The sequence below is a fragment of the Spinacia oleracea genome, chromosome 6 (genome assembly GCF_020520425.1).
Source record: "Spinacia oleracea cultivar Varoflay chromosome 6, BTI_SOV_V1, whole genome shotgun sequence".
Taxonomy (NCBI): domain Eukaryota; kingdom Viridiplantae; phylum Streptophyta; class Magnoliopsida; order Caryophyllales; family Amaranthaceae; genus Spinacia; species Spinacia oleracea.
In genome coordinates, this window is record NC_079492.1 from 137,125,917 (window position 1) to 137,150,982 (window position 25,066).

The window sequence follows — 25,066 nt, forward strand, 5'->3', positions numbered from 1 at the left end:
ACTATATATTATAATACAAAAGAAAACATATTATTGATAGTATTGTGTATTTTTTATTTTTATTTTTTACCTTCATAAATCTCCTCGGCAACTACAGAATACAATTTATATCATAGACTATTTCTAATGTGACATAATTTAGGTATTGGATCAAAATATAATAGTTGGTATAATAGTTTTATTTTAACTTCACAATTTAATAGAATCCCTCCCACGGGTTAAAATCTAGATAATTCTAGGCCTAACCCTTTTTACTTTTGAGAGTTTTAGTTGGGCCAAAATCGTTGAATGCAAAGAGGGGAAAATTAAAGAACAAAGGACACGTTGAACACAAAAAAGGAAAATTAAAAAAATCCAACTCATCCAGTCATCCCCTCAAAAAAACAAAAACAAAAAAAAAGAAAAAGAAAATCCAACTCATCGACTTTCCGAAACCGCGTCAAATTTGGAAAACTTAACCGCCTCAACCAGCCTACCCTCTTCTATAAATATAGCCCTCCCACCCTCCCCTTCCTCCGTATCTTCGACCCTCGTATGGTTTATACTTTCTTGCGTCGTTTATGTCGTTATTTTCGTATGGTTTATAGTTTGTCTTTTAATCCAATTGCTGAATAATTAGGGATTTGATAGATTTCTGATTTTCGAATTCTCCGTAATATATCGGCTGAGTTATTGACTGTTGCCTGCTTTCTAGGCTTCTTTCGGATTGATCGGTGTAATATTTGCGCAATTTTTTGAGACGGGGGCTGTTAATTCAATTGCTGAAGAATAATTAGGGGTTGTAATTAATTTTGAATTAGGGGTTTGAATTCATGTTTATGTTCTTGCGCTGCTCTATAAGGTTTCTAATTGGTTGATAATTTCTGATCGGAGGGCTGTTTGTTTAATGCGATTGCTAAACTATTAGGGTTTGATTGGATTTCTGAAGTTCGAATTCTCCGAAATTTATAGGCTGGTTTATTGATCGTTGCTGCTTTCTTGGCTTCTTTCCGATTGATCGGTGTAATAATTACGCAATTTTTAAGACGGTGGATGTTAATTCAATTGCTGAAGTTTGAGGGTTTTAATCAATTTTGAATTAGGGGCTTGAAGTATAATTGCCGAATTTCATATTTATGTTCTTGCACTAATCTATAAGGTTTCTGATTGGTTGATAATTTCTGATCGGAGGGCTATTTGTTTAATTCGATTGCTGAATGATTAAGGTTTGATTGAATTTCTGAAATTCATATTCTCCGAAAATTTATCGGCTGATTTATTGATTGTTGCTGCTTTCTAGGCTTCTTTCGGATTGATCGGTGTAGTATCTGCGCAACTTTTGAGATGGAGGCTGTTAATTCAATTGCTGAAAAATTAATCGTTTTTCCCTAGTTTATGATGGTTTTATTCAGTTTTGATTATCGATTCAATTTGAAGTATAATTGAAGGATTTAGTTCTGATTCAATTGCTAGAACTAGAAGATGCTTTTTAGCTTGATTTGTGATTGAGCATGACAGTTCTTTGTTGGCGGTTGAATAGTGATCAAGTATGTCATTTGTTGATTTGGATGCGGGTTACAATTTGATTAAATAGTCCGTGTTTGATTTTGGTAGATTTTGATGATTATGGAGTTGCTTCGGTTTAAGGTTCCTGTCAGACTTTGATGATTATGTAGTTGCTTCGCTTAAAGGTTCGTGTTAGATTTTGTTGATTATGCAGTTGCTTCGCCTAAAGGTTCGTGTTAGATTTTGAAGATTATGCAGCTGCTTTGCCAAAAGGTTTGTGCTAGATTTTGGTTTGATTTTTGATGAGTATGCATTTGGTTGTGTGTTCGGTGATCAAGTAGGTTGTTTGTTGATATGCAATCCTCATAAAAGTTTGTGCTTTATGAGGATTGTATAGAGCTGATATGCAATTTGATTTGTCCGTTTCAAATGCTGTTGTGTTGGTTGTAGTCCCAAAAACTCTTACAGATTTTCAGGTGTTCCGTTTCTGTTCACTATGATTTTGTGTGATTCACCTCATGATTCTGTGATGATGAATAAGTTTGAGGATTTGAAGATAAAAATTTGTTATGAAAAATTCAAATCTTGTAGGCGATGGTATTTGGATTAGGTGTTTATTAATTACGTTTAGAATCCCTTATTACCAAATAAGATCCCTCGGTGCTGTTTATTTCAGACTTCATACTTCTAATTTCTTAATAATATCTGCATTATTCAGTTGGCAACGGAAGTTTCCTTCGATTCTCCCCTGCTTTGGTAAACTGTAAATATTGCTTAATACCATAGTTTTGAACTGTTTTTAAACGGCTTTTATCTTGTACTCTATCATTTATTTTCATCTTTTTGTTCTGTTATATATTTTTCAGTTATACTAGCTTTTCTGATGTTACTTAAACATAGGTTTTATTGAGAATGATGAACTTTTAACAGAATTTCTTTAAAGTAATTCATAGGTCATATTTTCATTTGAAACAAAATTGTTTCCTATCTAATTTTCTCTTTTTGGGTTGGATTTTGATACAGCAAAAGACAAGAGGTCGAAATCCAAATAAGCTGGTTCCTTGCAAATAGTCATGTTTTCATTTGAAACAAAATTAATTTTTTTATTTCCTTATTATTTTCGCTAGCTCCTCAAATCTTTAGTTTTTTTCATAAAGTAAGTGCGCTTCTGATATTTCCAAGTATTGTCCAGAGACCAAAGTATGAGTATTAAGAGTGGTTGACTACCTGAGATTCTATGACATGCGGAATTCCTGGAACTAAATTTTGAGGTCTGAATTCTCCAAGTATTGGTTAATTTATTGATTATATTTGCTGGACAATTTGTATTTGTTTTGTTTTTTCTGCTGCAGTTGGTGAGTAGGTTCTTTGTTGACTGCGTTCCCTAGGAATATTGTTATTCGCTGAAAGGTTTTCCGTAGATGGTTTTGATCAGCATACACACTTTGATTTGTTGATTGGGAGTTTTGTATAGCTTTTTCCACCTCTATTGTGGTGCTTGCAGTTCTAAGTCACTTGCAAATTTAGGCGTTTGTTTTGTATTTCCCCCTCCAAGTCTTCTCTTGTGTTTGCTTGTTTCGTGAACAGGTGATGGGGGTGATGACGAGTTAGACAAAGTTCCTCTTGAAAACCAAATTACACATTGTGATATTTATACTTGATTAAATAAATATTTGTTCTAACATCAGATGGTGTGGTTGGTGTGTTTAACAATAAATAATTTAATTTTAAACATCACTCATTCTGAAATATGGACTTTGGTGTAGGAAACTCCAGTCCTATGTTGCTATCCATTTCCTCCTATTCCTGTTTTTATCATGGAAACTGATTTTGTATGTAAGTAACGCATGCTTGTTCTTCGTGGTGGTGTCAAGTTCGTCAAATAATATTAATTATCAACTTATCAGTATAATGTTCTCCATCCCTATGTGATTAGCAGGGTTACTAAGTTCAGTGGTATGTTACTTCTCATAATTTCTTTCTTGCTTGTGTTGGAGATTACAGTAAATGATTTCCACTCTCTCTGAGTCATGTGTGGTATTGCGTTTCTTTCTCCCAAGGCTTGTGTTATGTTAGAAACTTCATTTGCTGTTATTCTTTTTTGGGTCTATTTCTAGCCTAAGCTTCCCGGTAGTTTTTGGCCCCATTGTTGGTAATTTGTTTTTTAATTTTTATATTTCTATTTTGACTTGTGGGATTATAGCTTTGTGCTTGAGGTGAGGGTGTAGGGATGTAAGTGTTCTCATCCAGGTAACATTTTCTTTAGAACCAGTATATATTTGCAGACTACTGACATGTGATCTTGTGGCTTACTCGTAAGAATTTTTTATTGGTGATTTTTGAATTTGTTGTTTTCCTATGATTTGACTTCTTGATATGGTCTGCAATTGGTGACTGGGGATGAAAGATTTTCTGGTTTGTTTCTCTTGCAGACAACATTATTTGGTAGTTCTCATGGTCTTAGGATCACAGTTTGAGGTTAGAATCTTTTTGTCCACGGAGACCCCTTCATCCTTTCAATCAACAATATCTTTTCCCTTTGAATTCGCATTATATTGATGTGGACAAGGTTTATCACATCTATGGGGTAGAGGAAGTTTCGTATTTTTTTTTCCCCGAAGAAAGCAACACTTGCTTAAGCCTCGGGGTAGTGTAAATGTATTTCTTTATTTGAAAGGCAATCTAATCTACGTTTTCGTTCTATACTATTGTTACTACTGTGCCTTAGGTGCTAAGCGGTGGCAGCTGCAGGGGGCTGATTTTTCTGATTCATTTGTTTTTTCTCCTACGTAATCTTCTCTGTTTTTCTGTTGGCAAGTGTTGCGGACTTGCGGTAGTTATCATCTCCATTGTGGTAGCATGCTTGCTGGAAAATGATTGGTTTCTGATAGTATTTCAGAGTAAGTATTGTTTCCTTAAAGGCTAGTGTGGCAGTATGAGTTCTGTTTCTTAATAATTACTCCGTAAGTCCGTGGGTGAATTTTTAGCTTCAGCTTCCTGGGTATGTGTACTTTCCTTTTTCCTTTTGTGATGAGTGTTGATCGTTTATTTTTTTGGTACACTTAGAACCACAGTCTGTTCTTTTTTTTTCTTATTCCATGGGCCCCTTCATCTTTCCTATCAACAACTGCTTCGCCGTCGAAATCGCACATTGGTGGCAGATAATATCTATTGATCTAAGGGAGTTTTATACCTGTTCCTTCTAACACTTCCCCAGATTTTAAGTGCAAACATCCTTTGGCCATGAATTGTTCTGTAGGTAAACAGACAACTACTTCTTTATTGGACTTCGTGTTGATTAAAGGACATTATGTTGATCCACCTGCTGGATTTCTTGGAGGAACATTAAGGTTTGGTTGGTTTGTGCACTTTCTGCATGACTTGCTGACTTAATTGCTGATAAATATTTGGCCTTCTTGGGAGCGAAGTTCTTTCTGTTTGTTGTTTCGACTGTTGTGGCGCTTAACTTTTGCAGATTTATGGTGTTCTCTTCCTTCCACTTCTACTTCCATTTGCTTTTGTAAAGTCATCTCTTGATTCATGATTAAGTGGTTGGTCATAATCAATTAACGATACAACATCAGAATAAGTTATTATCAAACTGCGGAAGGTCATTTCTATTTAATCAATAGACCTGTCTGTGATGCTGTGACCTATTCTGCAGTCTGCACACAATTAATTACTTGTGAGCAATACATGATTTTTGCTGTAGGTTGATAATAGTTGTTCCCCTAAATTGAAGGCAATCTGGTAACTGACTGAAGCTGATATACGTGTAAAATGAGCAATTCCCTTGGATAGTGTCATTTGAAGATGAAAATTCTGACGCTGATGATAGTCGAAGAATTAGGAGTTTGGTGACTTATTGATTATTTTAGCTGGAGGATTTCTTTGTTTGGTTTTCAATGGTCATGCAGTTGCTTCTCGGTGGTTGATTAATTGGTGATCAAGTAGGTTGTTAGTTGACTCCGTTTCCGATAACCTTATGTCCAGATAGGTTTTTGCTAGATGATTTTGATCTGCATAGTTGATGGATTTTGGAGTCCTTCTGAACAGATGTTTGACTACTAACTCTTGCAGATCAGGAATTGTTTTTACTTTGTCCTCGTGAAATTCTCTCTCTTGCAGATTAGGAATCGTTTTTGCTTTGTCCTCGTGAAATTCTCTAGATTTTATTTACTGGTTTCATGATCAAGCGAGGGTGGATTCCGACAAAGTTCCTCTTGGGAACCAAATGACATCGGTGACAGTGTTTTGATAGGTTGCAAATAGTTTAACATTTGATGATGGGCCTTAATGTTGTCAACTTCAGTGCGTTTTGTTGTTCGTATCTTCTCCTCCTTTATGATCGTGGACCTTTTGCAACAATAGGATATTGATACATCTGAAGCGGTGCAAGCTTGTGATTTGGGATGGGTGTTGTGAGTCGTTCTCTTTTCATTTTTCTGATTAGTTACCTTGACAACCAAATTACACGGGTGATGGTATGTTATTAGGTTGCATATATTTCAACATCTGATGATGGGCGTGGTCAGAGTTAAAACAATTTTGATGGTTAGAATTTGCAGTCTATTCTTTCTCCAGTTGTGGTTTTACTCATTCTCAATCTGGTACCTTGATCCTGTCGACTTCAGTTTTTATACAGGTTTTTTTTTGGAACTCTGACTGCAGTATGTTGTGTTCGTATTCTTCTCCTCCTGTTTAATCATGGACCTATTTTCTTCATGTATAGGAAATTGAATTCATGTGTAACGCATACTTGTGATTTGGGGATGGTGTTGTGAATCTTTCTAGTCATTTTTCCGATTAGAGGGTGATTAGGCTGTTGCTAATTGGTCATCGGTAGCATCTTTGGAGTTTCTTGCTTTATCTGGATTCTGGATTTTCACAATTGGATTCTTACGGTGTTTGTTTACGTTCTCCTAGGCTTTTGCTGGAATTTATTTTCTTCATTTTAGTATCTTTTTTGTCAATTTTGTAGCTGGTGGCTAGTATTGATCATTTCCTTTTTACTGTTTATGTTCTGAAGATTTTCACTCATCTTGTATGGAGATAGCTTGTGCTTCAATGACTGAATCATATGGGTCTTATTAGAGTTGGTGATGCAGAATCTTGATAAGAGTTGTCTAGAAGTGTAGATGCAGTTTCCCATCCTGTCCTTTCAATCCTGAAATCTGGGTCTTATTAGGTTTGCTTGCCTCGTAAAGTGTTGGTGCTTGGAAACATATGGATGTTGGTGGCTCGTGATGTGTTTTGGCTGGCTTATAATTTTTGTTGGTTAATTTGGCTTCGATTATTTTGGAACATGTTGGTGTGGTGGTTTCTTGGAGACTGGGTGTCAAAAACTTTATGGTTTGATTTTATTACAGAACTATGCAACTTTATGGTTCTGGTTCTTTTACACAAAATAAAATGAAAATGTGAACATCCTTAGGCTGTCTTATTTTGTAGGTATACAACCAGTTGCTTCTGCATTTGACATTCGATCAAAATGGTTATCTGGAGGAGTTACGCATCAAGATCCATTACAAGAAGATTGTTTTTTAAAAATAAATGATTCTGGTATTAGAATATTTTCCTTCATGCTCCTCATAGACTTTTTATCTTGCTGTTGATGTTCCTTACCGAACTTGTGGGATAAAAAGCATTTAGCACGCTAATGCTCTTAGTTCTTTAGGTCTGAAGGGTGTGGGGTACTCAAGTTTTTTTAATGCACTGGGTGATGTGAAGAGGCATGCCTTTCTCTCCGTTTTTTTCTTCTGCTAAGGTGCTCGACTCTTGCAGCTAGTTTCTGTTTCTAAGAGCCTTCAGGTATGGAGCTCGGCTTTTGATGATGCTTTGGTTCTTGCTCTTCCTCCCCCCCCCCCCCCCCCCCCTCTCTTTGTAGTGTAGAGAATGTAAGTGAGCTATTGAGATTTGACTGGTAAAGATGTCCCAAGCTCTTTGCAAGGTTGAGTTTCTCACTCTATTTTAGTTTATCCCACCATTCGGTTTTAGGGTTTAATCTACTTCTGTTTCTCTTGGCTCCAGTGAACGAAGCAGCTATTATTGGCTCTGTTCGTACAACATTTTGATTTGTTCAGGATTATTGGTACTTGAAGCGGTTGTGGTATCATGAGGTTTGAGTTTTGTTGTCGCATCTTTTAGTTTCTGACATGTGCGTAAGAAGTAGATTATGTTTCTAGGATTGTTGTATCTTGATAAGGATCATTTATGACGAAGAAAAAGTAATATTTTGGGTTTTACAGTTCTGTGTGCCCTCAGAGATTTTTTTTGGGGGTGAATACTGCTCTGTGTGCCTTCATGTGTGACTTTTGGCTGATGAGTGTGACAGTAGTAATTTTTATGATATATTGTCTACGAATGGTGGAACTTTGATTTCATGGACTTCCTTCTGCCGATATAAAATAACTTTTGTGTCCTTTCACTTAAGGAATTTGTGAACAATTCGCTGCTTGGTCTTCAACATGCCCATCTTATGAAACTCCGACCTTCATTATGACAAGTTAATTTTGATTTTGTGATTCCTGATGCTCCTTCTACTTCTTGGCTTCTTGCAAATCATCCCTCTTAACTTCAGGAGTTCAACTGTTCCATGGTTAAGATTTTGTGAATTTTTATGGTTCCAAGACTGTATCTTCTCTTCGTTGTGACTTGCTGGGTGAAATTGTTTTAGGGTTTGTTGTTGGATTCTCTTCCTGAATCATTTCATGACTTACTTCTTGCTCTCAAAATAGAGCTATTGGTGCACTTTGATGCTTTTGACATGGCTTTCACATGGAGATTTTTCTAACATTTTTTGCGGTGATTTTTTGTACATTTGCACACTGGACCTGCAGAGTGTAGTTGGTTATGTTTACATAGATTTTGGACTCCTTTTCCTTCAGAATCTTTTTGTTTTGAACCTTTGGGAATTTACATTTTCTCTTCTTGGTTTATTTAGTTAGTCAGATATATTACTGACTTCACACTCTGTTGCTTATATGATTTATAAAGGTGGAATCTCCTTGGTCGTTGCCGTTGATTTTCTCTGCTCGGGTAAAATTTTATGCGAAGTTGGTTTTATTTGCTGTGACTGCTTCTGTAAAAGATTTCTATTGGGAATTGGTGTGTTGCTTGTTACATTTCTGCTTATTCCAGTGGGAGTCCTCCGTGCCATGTACAAGTGTCAGCGTTGCTCATTTATATGCCAACATTTGCTAGTGTAGTGGTCTCCAATACATCAGGTTAATTGTCTGGAAAATTACGCTGGGTGAAGAGGTCTCAGGAGTTTGGTGACTTATTGATTATTTTAGCTGGAGGAGTTCTTTGTTTTGTTTTTAATGGTCATGCAGTTGCTTTCTCGGTGATTGAATAATGGGTGATCAAGTAGCTTGTAAGTTGACTCTGTTGTCCGATAACCTTATTTGCAGAAAGGTTCGTGCTAGATGATTTTGATCTGCATAGTGGATGGATTTTGGAGTCCTTTCTGAACAGTTGTTTCGACTACTACTGTTCCTGTAGTTTACTTAATCTCTTGCAGATCAGAATTCGTTTTTGCTTTGGCCTCATGAAATTGTCTAGATTTTGTTTACCGGTTTCATGATCAAGCGATGCTGGATTCTGACAAAGTTCCTCTTGGAAACCAAATGACATCGGTGACTGTTTTGTAAGGTTGCAAATAGGTTAACATCTGATGATGGTGTATTTAGCGTTTAAACAACTGATGATTTAAATTCTTACTCATTCTCAATTTGAGGACTTAATGTTGTCAACTTTAGTTTTTATACTGGTTCCTTGTTAATCTGCCTGCAGTGCGTTCTGTTGTTCGTAATTTTCTCCTCCTTTTTGATCGTGGACCTTTTGCAGCAATAGGATATTGGTACATCTTAAGCAATGCAAACTTTTGATTTGGGATGGGTGTTGTGAGTCGTTCTCTTTTCATTTTTCTGATTAGTTACCTTGAAAACTAAATTACACAGGCGATGATATATAATTTTGATGATTAGAATTTGCGGTCTATTCATTCTCCAGTTGTGGTTTTACTCATTCTCAATCTGGGACCTTAATGTTGTCGACTTCAGTTTTTATACAGTTTTTTTTTGGAATTCTGACTGCAGTATGTTGTGGCCGTATTCTTCTCCTCCTGTTGAATCATGGACCTATTTTCTTCATGTATAGGAAATTGAATTCATGTGATTTGGGATGATTTGTGAATCTTTCTAGTCATTTTTCTGATTAGAGGGTGATTAGGTTGTTGCTAATTTGTCATCGGTAGCATCTCTTGAGTTTCTTTCTTTATCTGGATTCAGGATTTTCACAATTGGTTTCTTATGGTGTTTTGTTACGTTCTCCTAGGCTTTTGCTGGAATTTATTTTCTTCATTATAATATCTTCTTTGCCAATTTTGTATCTGGTGGCTAGTATTGATTATTTCCTTTTTACTGTTTATTTTCTGAAGATTTTTACTCATCTTGTTTGGAGATAGCTTGTGCTTCAATGACTACGAATCATATGGGTCTTATTAGAGTTCGTGGTGCAAGGATCTTGATAAGAGTTGTCTAGAAGTGTAGATGCAGTTTCCCATCCTGTCCTTTCAATCCTGAACTCTGGGTCTTATTAGGTTTGCTTGCCTCATGAAGGGTTGGTGCTCGGAAACGTATGGATGTTGGTGGCTCGTGATGCGTTGTGGCTGTCTTACAATTTTTGTTGGTTAATTTGGCTTCTATTGGTTTGGAACATGATGTGTGGGGTGGTTGCTTGGAGACTGGATATCAAAAACTTTATGGTTTGATTTTATTGCAGAACTATGCAGCTTTATGGTTCTGGTTCTTTTACACAATAAAATCAGAATGTGAACATCCTTAGTCTGTCTTACTTTGTAGGTATACAACCAGTTGCTTCTGCATCTGACATCATTCGATCAAAATGGTTAATGCTTCAAGATCTACTGCATGAAGATTTTTTTTGTATAAAAAGGAACAATTCTGGTATTAGAATATTTCCCTTTATGCCTCTCATAGAATGTGTATCTTGCTGTTGATGTTCCTTACCGAACTTGTGGAATGAATAGCATTTAGCACGCCGATGCTCTTAATTCTTTACGTCTGAAGGGTGTGGGGTACTCAAGTTTTAATGCACTGGGTTAGATGAAGGGGCATCTCTTTCTCTTTTTTTTTCTTTTCTTTTACCCTAATAACCCTTGGAGCCATTTTATGTACCCTGCTTCTGCTAAGGTGCTTGACTCTTGCAGCTAATTTCTGTTACTAAGAGCCTTCAGGACTACAGGTATGGAGCTCGGGTTTCGATGATGCTTTGGTTCTTGCTTTTCCTCTCCCTCCCCCCCTCTCTTGGTAGTGTAGAGAATGTAAGTGAGCTATTGAGCTTTGACTGGTAAAAGATCGTCCCAAGCTCTTCGCAAGGTTAGGGTTTAATCTACTTTTGTTTCTCTTGGCTCCAGTGAATGAAGCAGCTATTATTGGCTCTATTCTTACAACATTTTGATTTGTTCAGTGATTTGTGGTATGGGTTTGAGTTTTGTTGTTGCATCTTTAAGTTTCTGACATGTGTGTAAGAAGTAGATTATGTTTCTAGAATTGTTGTATCTTGACAATGATCATTGATGAGGAAGTGGGTAGGTTTTCAAGAAAAGGTTTATTTTGGGTTTTACAGATCTGCGTGCTCTCAGAGATTTTTTATTTTATTTTTTGGGTGTACTGCTCTGTGTGTCTTCACGTGTGACTTTTGGTTGATGAGTGTGACATTAGTAGTTTTATGATATGTTGTCTTCGAATGGTGGAACTTTGAATTCATGGACTGTCTTCCGCTGATATAAAATAACTTTTGTGTCCTTTCACTTACGGAATTTGTGCACAATTCGTAGCTTGGTCTTCAACATGCCCATCTTATGAAACTCCGAGCTTCATATGATAAGTTAATTTTGATTTTGTGATCCCTGAAGCTCCTCCTACTTCTTGGCTTTTTGCACATAATCCCTCTTAAACTTCAGGGGTTCAACTGTTCCGTGGTTAAGATTTTGTGGATTTTGATGGTTCCAAGAGTGTATCTTCAGAAGTCTTCTGTTCGTTGTGACTTGTTAGATGAAATTGCTCTTGGATTTTGTGGATTTCATGACTTACTTTTTGCTCTCATAATTGAGCTATTGGTGGACTTTGATGCTTTTTGACATGGCTTGCATATGGGGATTTTTCTAACATTTTTTACGGTGATTTTTTGTACATTTGCACACCAGGCCTGCAGAGAGTGTAGTTGGTTATTTTTACACAGATTTTGGACTCCTTTTCCTTCAGAATCGTTTTATTTTGTACCTTTGGGAATATACATTTTCTCTTCTTGGTTTATTTAGTTAGTCAGATATATTACTAAAGGTGGAATCTCCTTGGTCGTTGCTGTTGATTTTCTCTGCTCGGGTAAATTTTTTATCGAAGTTGGTTATATTTGTTGTGACTGCTTCTGTAAAAGATTTCTATTGGGAATTGGTGTGTTGCTTGTTACATTTCTGCTTATTCTAGTGGGAGTCCTCCGGGCCATGTACAAGTGTCAGCGTTGCTCATTTATATGCCAACTTTTGCTTGTGTAGTGGTCTCCACTACATCAGGTTAATTGTCTGGAATTACGCTGGGTGAAGAGGTCTCAGGATATATGGTTTTTGGATATCAGGGATACGTTCCAATGGTTTGGGATATCAGGGATACGTTCTATTGTTTTTGGGGCTTTAATGATTCCATGTTTACAGTGCAGATATATTTGACATATGTTATCTTTTGGTTCTGGTGTAAGATGTGGTAGATACACATGGTTTTGGGACAGTGGTAATTGGTTTTTGGGATTTCTTCTGTGTTTTATGTTATGGGATACAGAGTAAAAGAAATGTGTTATGTCTTGTGTATGTTGATATGAGACTATGAGAGTGGTGGTATGGAGATCTATTGCTTTTGAAAGAGGGAAGAGCTGCAATCTGTGTCACATGTTTACACAGCTTGTACTCCTAGATTATGCCATTACTTGGAGTTTTTAATGGGCATTTGGTTTTGGCGCTATGTATTATTCTGTTTGTCACATTTACATTGTTGCTTTAACAGTGGCTTCTGCTGATGCAAAATACTATTTACACGTACACAATAGGGACAAAGTGGTCTGGTGTATGGGGGAGTTTCTGATTTACTTTATCTCTGATGTTCTGATATTGACTCTCCTGATATAGATATAGATCTATGAACATGCCTCGGGGCGTGTCGAGGTTTATGATTAAGGTTGCTATGCGATTTTCTGTATTGCAATGCTCTTCAGCTTTCTGTTTAACATCTCCTATGATTTTTAGAATGTGGTCGTCTGGGAACCATGTTTACTGGCCTTAGTTTGTAAGATAGTGAGCCTGTGGTGTGATAGTCTGGACCATGTCCGGTGGCCTTAGTTTTTATGGTAGTGCTCTCTGGTGTGATAGTCTGGGAACCATGTCTAGTGGCAATGTTTTAAGGTAGTGACTACTAGTGAGCTTTCTCGTCTGGTTGGTAACAATTTTCTTTTTTGGTATCTGCTCATTCATTTGATTTCAATTTTTTACTCCCGGACTATCTAATTGGGCCTTGTTCTTTTTGGTTGAACTTCAGGACATTTCAGTCTAGTTCATTCAGTTTATTTATTATTTATTATTTATTATTTATTATTTATTATTTATTATTTATTATTTATTATTTATTATTTATTATTTATTATTTATTATTTATTATTTATTATTTATTATTTATTATTTATTATTTATTATTTATTATTTATTATTTATTATTTATTATTTATTATTTATTATTTATTATTTATTATTTATTATTTATTATTTATTATTTATTATTTATTATTTATTATTTACTATTTACTATTTACTATTTACTATTTACTATTTATTACTCCCTCCTTTCCTAAATAAGTGTCCAGTTCCCATAAATAGCGTTCCTTTATAAGTGTCCAGTTTCCATTTTTGGACATACACCTTTCCCACTTTTCTATACACTTTTCCTATCTTTCTATACACTTTTCCCACTTTTCCACACAATTTTCCCACTTTTCTATAAATCATTTTTACTTTTTCTTACACATTCTACAATTTTTCCACTTTTCTCAATTACCACATCCACTTTTATTTATGCTTTATCAATAAACAATTATCTACTTTTTCCTTTCCCGAAAAAAAAATATTCCCAATCATCTTACTCACAATTCAGTTTTATTAAATTCCGCGTAAATGTCCAAAGTGGACACTTATTTAGGAACGGAGGGATTATTTATTATTTATTATTTATTATTTATTATTTATTATTTATTATTTATTATTTATTATTTATTATTTATTATTTATTATTTATTATTTATTATTTATTATTTATTATTTATTATTTATTATTTATTATTTATTATTTATTATTTATTATTTATTATTTATTATTTATTATTTATTATTTATTATTTATTATTTATTATTTATTATTTATTATTTATTACTCCATTCGTTTTTAAACAAGTGTCCAGTTTTCATTTTAGGACATAAACATTTCCCACTTTTCTATACACTTTTCCCACTTTTCAACACATTTTTCCCACTTTTCTACAAATCATTATTATTATTTTTTCTTACACATTCTATACTTTTCCCACTTTTCAATCACCACATCCACTTTTATTTATGCTTTATTAATAAACAATTATCTACTTTTTCCTTTCCCAAAAAAAAACATTCCCGATCATTACCTCTTACACACAATTCAGTTTTATTAAATCTCGCGTAAATGTCAAAAGTGGACACTTATTTATGAACGGAGGGATTATTTATTATTTATTATTTATTATTTATTATTTATTATTTATTATTTATTATTTATTATTTATTATTTATTATTTATTATTTATTATTTATTATTTATTATTTACTATTTACTATTTACTATTTATTATTTATAATTTATTACTCCCTCCGTTCCTAAATAAGTGTCTTATTCCCATAAATAGTGTTCCCATATAAGTGTCCAATTTCCATTTAAACTTTTCTCACTTTTCTATACACTTTTTCCACCTTTCTATACATTTTTCCCACTTCTATAAATCATTTTTACTTTTTCTTACACATTCTACCCTTTTCCCACTTTTCAATCACCACATCCACTTTTATTTATACTTTATCAATAAACAATTATCTACTTTTTCCTTTCCCAAAAAAAAAACATTCCCAATCATTACCTCTTACACACAATTCAGTTTTATTAAATCCCGCGTAATTGCGTAAATGTCCAAAGTGAAAACTTATTTAGGAACGGAGGGAGTATTTGTTATTTATTATTTATTATTTATTATCCAAACATCATTCATCGTTCCACCATTCACCATTTCATCATCCATAATTTATCGTTAATCAATTTCGTCATCCATCATTTCATTTCATCACCCATAATTCATCATTCATCATTCACCATTAAAGATGGAGATCTTGTCAAGCGCATCATCCATCATTTGTCATATCATCATTCATCATTCCCTCATCCATCATTGCCTACTGTTTTAGGGAACAAGTTGTAAATAAACCTAATCTACTAAAGAAGATGAGAAAATCATAGCTGAGAGACTTAGGGGCCAAACCAACTGACTGGAATACATATGGTCTCCTTGCTGCTGTATTATATGTTATGTTTATCTAACTTAAACTAATGAATTGGCTTTTTTTTTGAGAGAGAAAATCATAGCTGAGAGAATTAGGGGCTAAACTAATGAATTGACTTGATCATAATAAATATGAAGGTAAAACATTGAGATCAAGATTTTTTCAATTTTTACTTTGGTTCCTAAAAATAAAGTTGATGTTGGCGGAGTAATTATAGACCTAGGTCATGATGCATCTCTTCAGGCTTTGTGTCTTAGCGACTTAAAGTAATTTACTGCAGGTATATGTATTTTCAGTTCCTGCAAGTTGCTTCAGTTTTATGTTGACGCTATACTCATGTATTTTTGTTGGCATTTGGTCTATTCCTAGATTTGCTTTATAGTCTTGTTGGCTTCACATGCATGCATGCTTGACGTATATATCCTGTTGTCCTCGCTTTGCTTGGTTGAGCTATTAACCTTCATGTTATTGACAAGAGTTCAGAGGTTTCTTGTTGAATAGGAGGGATGTTGGACGTTGGTTGGATTTACACTTTTAAGCCATTGATTCATGGTATTGTTAATTTTATGCTGATGTAAGTTTAGTTGTGGCAGACAATGGAGATTGAGAAAAAGGGTAGCTTACATATTTTTTGTTATTCAATGCATGTTTCTTGTATGGTTTTGATCTCATATAGTTTGTGATAGATAGTTTAACTTATTCTCTTCTTCAGTTATATATAGTGGGGTTGGAATGTTGGATTATGCGTGAGGTCATAAACATGCTTCAGGTGAATCAGGTCCATGTTTGGTCAAAACTAGTCTTTTCATGTTTATTATATTTGATTTGATAATGTCTTTTATTGTTGGCAAATTTTTTTTATTCTTGGATTTACTCCTTGCATTGTAGATGTATGAGCATTTTTCCACTATAGGAGTAGGGGTGCTATATTCTTTTTCTTGCATATATGTATGTACGAAGTACTAGTTTTGGACACTATGATACTGTGCTTTCTCTCATGGACCTTACTGATATGGTTGCGGGATTTTCTAGTCACCAGTGAGTATGAGGTGTCTTCTTTCTGGGAAGTATATATTGTAGTTGTTGCTTGATCTTGTTCTGGTGATTTGTGAATATTCAGGGAGATGCCATAGCTTCAATTTTGTTGTTTCTGCCATGACTAGGATGGGGACATATATGCTGAAGCATGATGAGTTTCTCTTCCTTTCTTGTCTTTTAAAAGTGTGCATACTGTGTTCGTTCGTAAACATATATACCTTCTGTTGCCCACCTTTTAAGTATACCATTGGCATGCTTCAGCTTCATGGTTTCTTGTTATGGTTTCAGGGACTATGGTTCTAGTATAGTAGTATATCTTTGTTTTGATTAGTGAGTAGAATATTTGTAGTTTATATCAATATGTTGTCCTTTATTTGGTTGTTTGCCATTACAATGAATTTGTAGGCATGAAAGTGAAGGGTGGTCTCTTGCCGATTTGAAATGTATCTTTTGTGAGATAACCTTAGAGTTGGTTATGTTCTTTTTATCGTCTATTCCTTTGGTGGCGTTGGAAAGTTACCTGTTTCTAGTTTTTTGTGGACATGAATATAGAGCTTCTCGTAGTTCATTGGAAGTTTTCCTTTTGTCTCAAGTTAACCATGCGTATTGCATATTCCGTTGCATGCATGTGATTGCAGATTTGTTATAGGATCTGCCAACTTCAGAAAAATTTAAACATCTATTATGTTCCTTGTTTCTTCTTTGTTGGGACTTGTACTGCAGAAATTATTTTATAGACATTTTTTTTTTAAAGTTTTTAACTCCGCCTGTGAGTGTCACTTTGTGGCATTTGCTGCCGGTCTCAAGCCCGGGTAAAGGAGGAGAGTTGCAGTAGGTCTGTCGCGACCAGTGTAAAAACTTCTTCCTTCCTGTTATTGTTAATGGTAGACTAGTACTGGTTCTTGCTGGGAGTATGGTTTCAGAACTAGTCTGCAAAGTATTGTTGTCTGGTGAATTCAGTATATGTGTGGGGTATATCCTTGATAACAATGTTGTTTGTGCCATGACAGTTAGATGGCAAGATATTGTCGACTAGGAAGAGGAAGAGTTTTTCATCCTTTCATGTCTATATAAAATTTCATTTTGTGTTTCTAATCCTTGTTTTTCTTTGATTGCCTCATCTTTTTTTGATGTTGCTACTTCTAGTCTTTTAGTGTACACACTTAGCACGCGACCTGTTTTGTGTTCATGCTTTCATCTTAGGGTTTTATGGGTTGGAATTTTGTGTTCATGCTTTCATCTTAGGGTTTTATGGGTTGGAATTTTCTTTGTTTGCGGTTGAGGAGTGGAATGTCTGACGTAAATATCAATATGTTGTACTTGTAGCATCTGTGTAATAGTTATTCCGAGTGTTAGAACTTCATCAATGTAGTGTAGTTCTCTTTCATCAATGTGTTGTACCGTGTGGTAGGTTAACAAAGATGATTGAGAGGTTTGCCTTGTTTTAACACTTTCTTCGCAAAGTATTCTTATGTTTGTGAATATTGACCTGGCATTATGTTTTTGGTAGGTTTGTGAGGTACTTATTATGTTTGTGAGCCGCCACACAATATATTATCGTGGATCGACCTTTCTGAAAAGTTTGTGTTCTGGTTATTGTTGACGTAGTTAGACATTTCTGGTTTATGTTGATGATCTCTGTGGACCCCTGCTATGCTAGAAGGCACATTAGTGTATAAAAGAAGCATCAACGTCCTTAGGCCCGTAATTGATTTCTTGTTCAGGGAAAGGGCCGCATTGTTATGGGTTGTGACGTGTGGCATTCTCAAGAAAAGGTAGGTGAGAGCTTTAATACGTTCCCACCGGAGTTGCGAGTCTTATGGGCCATAGCCATTGTGCGGATGGGTTGTTCAGATCCCTCGTATGGTGAATAGGAATTGTCATGGGTATTTTTGGGTTTGGTTCTGCATATTCTGTCCAAGAAGTCAAAGGGCAACAGGAAGGAGATGAAGTTGGCAATGTTGTTCAAGCCTTTCGAGGGATTATGTCTTGCTTATTCTGGATGATAGCCTTGAATAGCGGATGGAGGACTACACAACAAGTTGTTGCTGCACCCTGAAACATGATGTAAATTTAAGCTAATTAATTACTATGGTTACACAAGTTGGTAACAAAGTATTTCATTGGCCATAATTGTTCATCCAATATTTTTACTAGTAATTTTTTTTGCAAAATTACTGTAACCCTATTTATGTGCATTTTTTAAGTTTAATATTTTAAGGTAGGTATATTGTTGGGATCCATGTATTACCTCCGTTTTCTAATAACATTACAAGTTTTATTTTGGTATGTTTCTAAAAAAGGTTAACAAGTACGATTGATTCAATTTTTCGGTTGAACATGTATTCAAAAGTCTATGCACTGTGCCTTCCCCCAACCCACCGTGTTCTTGCATTTAAAATTTATGAAAAATATCATTCTAAAACCAAACTACTACGGAGTAATAAATAATAAATTTGGATAAGTTAATAGTTGTTTGTCCTAGGATAATACTAACCTCCATATATTGCTGATGGAATTATAAAGCTAATTTACCTAACGAGTCCCTTTTGTAGTAAGGAAAGAATCCATTCTCAATGTACATGGCTGGGGTAGAAAGTTAGAAACCTGTTCACTGGCCCAACAGGTGTGGGGAAAACAGGACTAGCCAGTGCTATAGCTATTTGGATCAATGAAGTACGTCTAAAACTTGATATATATATATATATATATATATATATATATATATATATATATATTTATTTTTTAATTGACACAATTTTTTTTTTGACTCTTATTATATTTATTTGATTAGTACTTCTTCTGTTTTTTTACTTGTATCATTTAGACCGGCAGACTTGTCAATACATCGTTTGACTATTAAGTATCTCTAATTTTATATTTGTAAAAATATAAATATGTATTGTGCCCAATCTAACAATATTTTACATAATGACATTTATTTATTATGTATAAAAAGTTCAAGTCAAACTTAGTATAAGAATAATGACAAAGTCAAAGTGAATCAAGTAAAAGAAACAGGGGTAACAATATAGTCATGTGGGATCTTGTTATAATCATCTCATGTACGGAGTATAATTTGTAATATCAATTTTTTTTATTATTAATTTTTACAATTAATAATTAAAGATAATGAATGATTGGAATATTACATTGACAAACGTGAAACAGTAAAAGAAATAGAGGGAGTAACAATATAGTCATGTGTGAACTTGTTATAACCATCTCATGTATGAATTTGTAATATCGGCTTTTTATTATTTTTTACCAATTAATTATTAAAGATAATAAACCAATGATGTCTTGGCCTAGTGGTTAAGATTGAGGGCCTATGTAAAATATGTCTCAGGTTCGAATCCCCCTGCCCCCATTTGTAATTTACATTGAAAAGGCTAGTCGCATGTATGAAGATATTATAAACCCGATGAACTTAGCGCAAATTGTCCATTGCCTTAGCCCAATGGATGTAATTGATCTCGATAGTCATGACATGACAATGCCATAAACCTTTTTAAAAAAATCTGCTAAAACTTACAATTATTTAAATAAAAGCACACTTAGCTTCTAATTAATTAACATGGTGCTATGAAATTAATACTACAAACAACAAACATTTTTACAATTGATTATTATTAATTTTATGATTAAGTTGCATGTTTCTTGTAGATGATGATGATGAGATTGTAGTTGCGGGTGTCCACAATTTGGCATTCTTGACTTTGGAAATGCTTGTTAGGACTCCTAATGGTGTCACATCTCCTACCACCGTTACCTGCTTTGCTGCGAAATCTATGTTGAAAGATGTCACACCTGCTCACATTTCATTTTTGGACAATGTCAAAAACATTATTCAAATTTCAAACCACTCTTGTATATAGTTATATACTATCACATGGTACTATCAACAATAGACATGACTAATAGGTCGGGCTAAGGCTATGTTCTGTTAACCTTATTTACACTTATTTCAGTTCAGATAAATTCAGATAAGACAAGTTCAGGAAAAATAAGGGTTGACCAAGTATAATTTATAACTAAAATAAATTTTGATAAGTTCAGATAAGTCCAGTTAAGTTCAGATAAAATAAATTCAGGAAAAATAAGTGAAAATCAGGTGAATAGAACACACCCTTAGTTAAACTGATCGGGCAGTAATTTCAAAAACCGGCCATAACCAATCATTACACTTAAAAGAGTTAACACTAACAACATTTTACAAAAGAAATCTAATTACTCAAATAATTTTCTCAACCAGCCGACTTGTCACCTCTAGGCTCTAGGCTTTAGTCTAATCAATTTTTTCTTTTCTTGTAAGCAAATTCTCTTATCAACTACGTGTCATATACACGTGGGGATGAGTAACAATGTTTTCTAACAAGATGCAAATGGGTAGAGAGGGGAAACATAATAACAAAAATCTGAGAATAGCATTTATTTGGTACTTGTTGATTGAGCTCAGAAAACATAAAGAGTGCCCTTATTATAGCAAATGCATCATCATCATCATCATCATCATAATCGGCCCACTCACTGACAAAGATTGCTTGACATGCATACAAGGTCCACTCCTACTCTCCTAGGGCCCTTTAAGCCTTAACCCCAAATAACAATTATGTGTATAAGTCCGACTAATTGCCTAAGAGCTAGGCAACTAAAAACATAATGAGAAAAGACAACGATACTTTAATTTGAGTCTAATCACGTACAAGTTGCTTATTAAGGTATATAACTGTGTTCAGGATATTTCACCCTCTGTTAGTTCCCGAGTCTTTCACAATGTATATATATAACCACTTGAGGTTGACATGAGTGGTTAAGTGCCTCTTGCTCCTTAATCAAGGTCTCGGGTTCGAGCCTTGGGAATGAAAAAAATCTCAACTGGGAGGGATGCTGCCCATCGAGGTACCCATGCAAACTCCCACGGGACATTACCTCGCCGAAGGCGGTGGGAACTCCTCGTAGTAGAACCAAAAAAAAAAAAACAATGTATATATATACTTCTTTTGTTTCACAATAGATACATTAATTTGACTGTTTCCAAAATGATCGAGGAGGATTTGAAATGAATAAAGAGTTGAATGAATGTACTATGAGTCTATGATGATGATGATGAAGAAGAATGAGTAGTTTACCTGGCATTCTAGAGAGATGCTTTTTCATTTTTCTCTCACAACCTCTGCAATGCAGTGACACTCTCAGAACCACCACCTGCAACATTATTAATCCTTCTTTTAAAGTCACACCCACCAAAACTCATAATAATACGAGTACATCAAACATCATCATCATTCATCACCAACAAACTACTGTCAAAATTGACCTCCATTGTAAAAATGTTTATTCAGTACGGAGTAATATATTAGACCAATGTACTTTTGCGAATTGCGATGTTACTAAAATAAATATATTTCTCACTATTTTTCAATTGACAAGTTTTATTTTGACAAACATAGTAAGAAAACGGAGCAAAGTAAGGTAATAGACAATAATACCCATATGACCCTACCAATTAATTACTACGTAACACACTAATCATGTGCCCCACATATCCAAGTAAGGGTTAAATAGGAAGCTTACATTACAAAATTTACCAAATTAAGAAATTTGTCAACTAAAAAATAACTTTTTCTAAAAAGAAAATGTGTCAACTAAAAAAGAGCAGTGAAAGTAATTTTAATCGGTAAAAGACAGTTCTAATCGTTAAAAAATCGTAATGTTCAATTAGTAACTTTAGAATGTCACGTATTATGGTAAGAGTAAGTTTTAATCAGTAAAGTTAAATTTATCGAAAATATATAAGGTGAATAGAAAAATGTATCGTACAATTTTCACACCATTATGAGTCTTATGACTTGTACAATTTAGACATAATTAAAAGTAGAACTTTACCTTTCTCTTGAAAATGTCCTATACTGAAATCAAAGAGAATAAACAACCCCACGAGCGACAACTATAGAGTACCAGTCAAATGGCCCATCAATGTTAATATTGCTCCATTTTTTAATTTTTAAACCAATCCCATCCTGCCATCCATACAAGTCATCCTTCTTCATCTTCTAAACCCGAATTATTAAGAGCTTAAAATACACTCTACGTAGTACTCCGTATATTTCAATAACCTTATTCGTACAAAATTATTGACACAATATAATTTTTTTTGAAAGGAGAGTGGTTTTCGAAAATTCAGTATGCAATATACTACGTACATGACATGTACTAAACTTGTCGGTGTCCAAGTATTTGGCATGTTATACATCACCTTTTAGAAGGGGTTTGCTAAATCAAGAATTTCATTTAGGAGCAAACAACTTGTATTGAAACAAATTTAGTATTGTATTGTATGTTATTGATCTACCAATACGCTATTAATAACAGTTAATCAGACATTCTGCTTCATTAACTCGCAAAACTTTTATTGGTTAATTATATTATCTATAAAGGTTGTTAGCGTTTAAAATGGACTCTCTCTGAAGTACTACTATTTAACGAGTGGACTAAAAGAATACATTATCATCAACAAAGAAGAGAAGCAAACCTGATCAGGGGACCCAATTGAGGATCCGGTTGAGGAAGGCGGTTTGGGAGGTCTAACACACTCGGGTGTAACAACCTCAACATCGTCGTTAATGTCGTTAAAATCATCAAAAGGCGGCTTAAGCTCCAAAACAGGGTCAAAATCAGACAACACTTCTAGAAAAGAAGTGTCATCCAAAAGATACCTAGATGATTCAGGCGGGCTAACATAATCAACACCAGCCCTAGTGTTAGCGCACGCCGCCGCGGCCTTCATGATCAGCTCAGACGGCTTAGAGAAACTCCTTCTACCACCACCCTTATAACCACCACCACCACCATCATTATCATCATCACCGTCCACAACAATATCACTTTTACTATAAACCGGTGATTTTGCGGTGGTGGTGGTAGTGGTAGTAGTTGTATTATTAGTAACGTTATTTCTAGTTTTACTAGTCTTTTTTTTGGTTAATGTAGGAAGTTTGTTACCCTTTTTTGGGGTAAGAGGTTTTGGACTATTATTTGGTGTAGGTGGTTTTTTCTGTAGGACATGATGTGTGCAAGGGGTTCTAATGGGTGTACTTGCACATGAGCCGTTATTGGTGCTAATGCCACTTCTTCTTTCGTCCATTATGATCGGGTTGTGTCGGTCGATGGCTCGGCTTCCGGGGTTGAAAGTCGAGAAGGTGGAGGAGGACGACGAAGATGGTAGTAGTACTTCCATGTTGGGGGAAGAGATTATAGATGTTGATTCTTGTGAAGTACAAGATGATATGTTTATGTTTAGTCCCTTCATAATTATATTAGGGAATCAATGTTACATGCATGGAGAAAGGGGAGATGTTTTAGGAGGTGGAAATGTTGGAAAGAAGGAATTTTGAGTTATGTGGGTTTAGAGTATATGGGAATAATTTGGGGTGGGTATGGGACTATGAAGAGGTTGTGTATGAATTGAATGGAGGGTCTTTCTTTTATCATTAAAGGACCACATAACACCCCTATCCCCCCTCTCTCTTTCTCTCTCTAAAAAAATGTAGAAAATTATGGGATTATTATATTGATAATTTAAAAAACAATTGTATCAACTAATTACTAAAGGAAATGAATGAAGTATAAACAACATCACGTTTCACATTAATTAATGGATGTGATAAGAGAGTGTAATTTAATGCACGGTTGTCCTTTTGTATCGTGTTGTATACGAAATATCTAAATGTTAATGTCTAACCGACTTGTTAATATAAGAATCTTATACATTTATACTTGTGATTCGTAAAGGGTAGCTTAGAAAATTACACAAGTACGAAGTATATGATAGGCTTGAACTTCTAACCATGGACAAAATTGAAAGATAAGAAAATAACAGATGGTTGTCTTTTCTTTTCAGACGGCGTTAGATATTTAATTGTTAGATATACAGTCTGATTTATCACTCAAAAATTTTATACTTGCGTAGTATTTAAGTGGTGTAACATGTTACGAGTATCGCATGTATTAGCGAAACCAAAACATAATTTAATTCCAAAAAAAAGGGTAGCTTAATTGAATTACACAATTAAGTACATGATAGGCTTGAACTAACTAGTAACTACCTAGCCATGGCGAAAATTGGAAGATAAGAAGTAAGAAAGAAGATTCTAAAGGAATTGGATGCTTCTAGGCAAGCATATCAATGAAATTGCAATTAGGGGCTCCACGGAATAAGACACAAAGTGACTTTTCTTATCAAAGTTTTGGAAAAATGAGTTATGCTCTTCTGCTCAACCGCAAACTCAACAGAATCAGATGCTAACATTTGTTTCTTTCGAATTCCCCTCTTTACATCAAATCTTTAGACCCATACAAAGCTCCTTACCAAATTTATTCTTTTTCGTGTTCTTACCGTTTCAGTTATTCAAGCTTCATCGTGATTGTGATGTTGTGGGTAGAAAAGTTACAAGTTTGTGTTTATCGATTTTTCACTAAAACTTGTATGACTTCACGGGATGTTGTCGACTCCCTAAGATAAGGATGTTAAAAGCAAGTTTTACGTAAAATAACATGATAAAGACTAAAAGACACACGTTACATCATGTACTACTCGCATAAAAAAAAAAAAAATACATGTGCTACTCACATTTGTAATGGGCTGGTACAGTCTTATGTCGTGTCAAATTTCATTCCATGCTGTTATCATCCATTACCTAACATGCATTTCTCATGACCAAACACAAAAATACCATATATTGTCATAACGTTGCTAAACCATGCATAATTGGCAACATGTGTATCGTATCGTGTCATGCCTCTGTGTTTACCGGCATAGTGTCATCCTTCATAGTGTCATCCTTCATCCTTATAGCTCACACATAGCGAGAGAGCTTTTCTAGCGAATCGAATAGT

General features: G+C 34.7%; 2 protein-coding genes across 30 annotated transcripts; one reads left to right on the forward strand and one right to left on the reverse strand.

The window, feature by feature from the left end:
• The first annotated feature begins 291 nt into the window (after positions 1-291).
• LOC110791644 (uncharacterized) lies at positions 292-18,494 on the forward strand. 29 transcript variants are annotated; one of them, XR_008922836.1, is made up of 9 exons: positions 496-1,758; positions 2,678-2,756; positions 3,918-3,963; positions 4,214-4,385; positions 6,937-7,047; positions 7,163-7,296; positions 7,516-7,604; positions 8,482-9,389; positions 10,107-18,494. XR_008922836.1 is itself a non-coding variant. In XM_056830826.1 (5 exons), exons 1-4 carry the CDS (start codon positions 3,940-3,942, stop codon positions 7,249-7,251), a joined length of 396 nt encoding a protein of 131 aa, XP_056686804.1. In that variant the 5' UTR covers positions 3,918-3,939; the 3' UTR covers positions 7,252-7,296; positions 7,516-9,298. The 29 variants fall into 29 exon arrangements, 1 of the variants encoding a protein (XP_056686804.1); XR_008922861.1 differs by having other exon boundaries at positions 292-1,758; positions 4,304-7,047; positions 7,516-9,389; XR_008922835.1 differs by having other exon boundaries at positions 503-3,963; positions 4,304-4,385.
• A 1,079-nt stretch (positions 18,495-19,573) lies between these two features.
• On the reverse strand, positions 19,574-23,861 carry LOC110791646 (protein SODIUM POTASSIUM ROOT DEFECTIVE 1). Its single transcript, XM_021996415.2, has 3 exons — positions 22,704-23,861; positions 21,301-21,376; positions 19,574-19,978 (listed from the first exon to the last, which is right to left on the reverse strand). The coding sequence occupies exons 1-3, from the start codon at positions 23,478-23,480 to the stop codon at positions 19,785-19,787; spliced, it is 1,047 nt and encodes a 348-aa protein (XP_021852107.1). The 5' UTR covers positions 23,481-23,861; the 3' UTR covers positions 19,574-19,784.
• Positions 23,862-25,066: the final 1,205 nt, after the last annotated feature.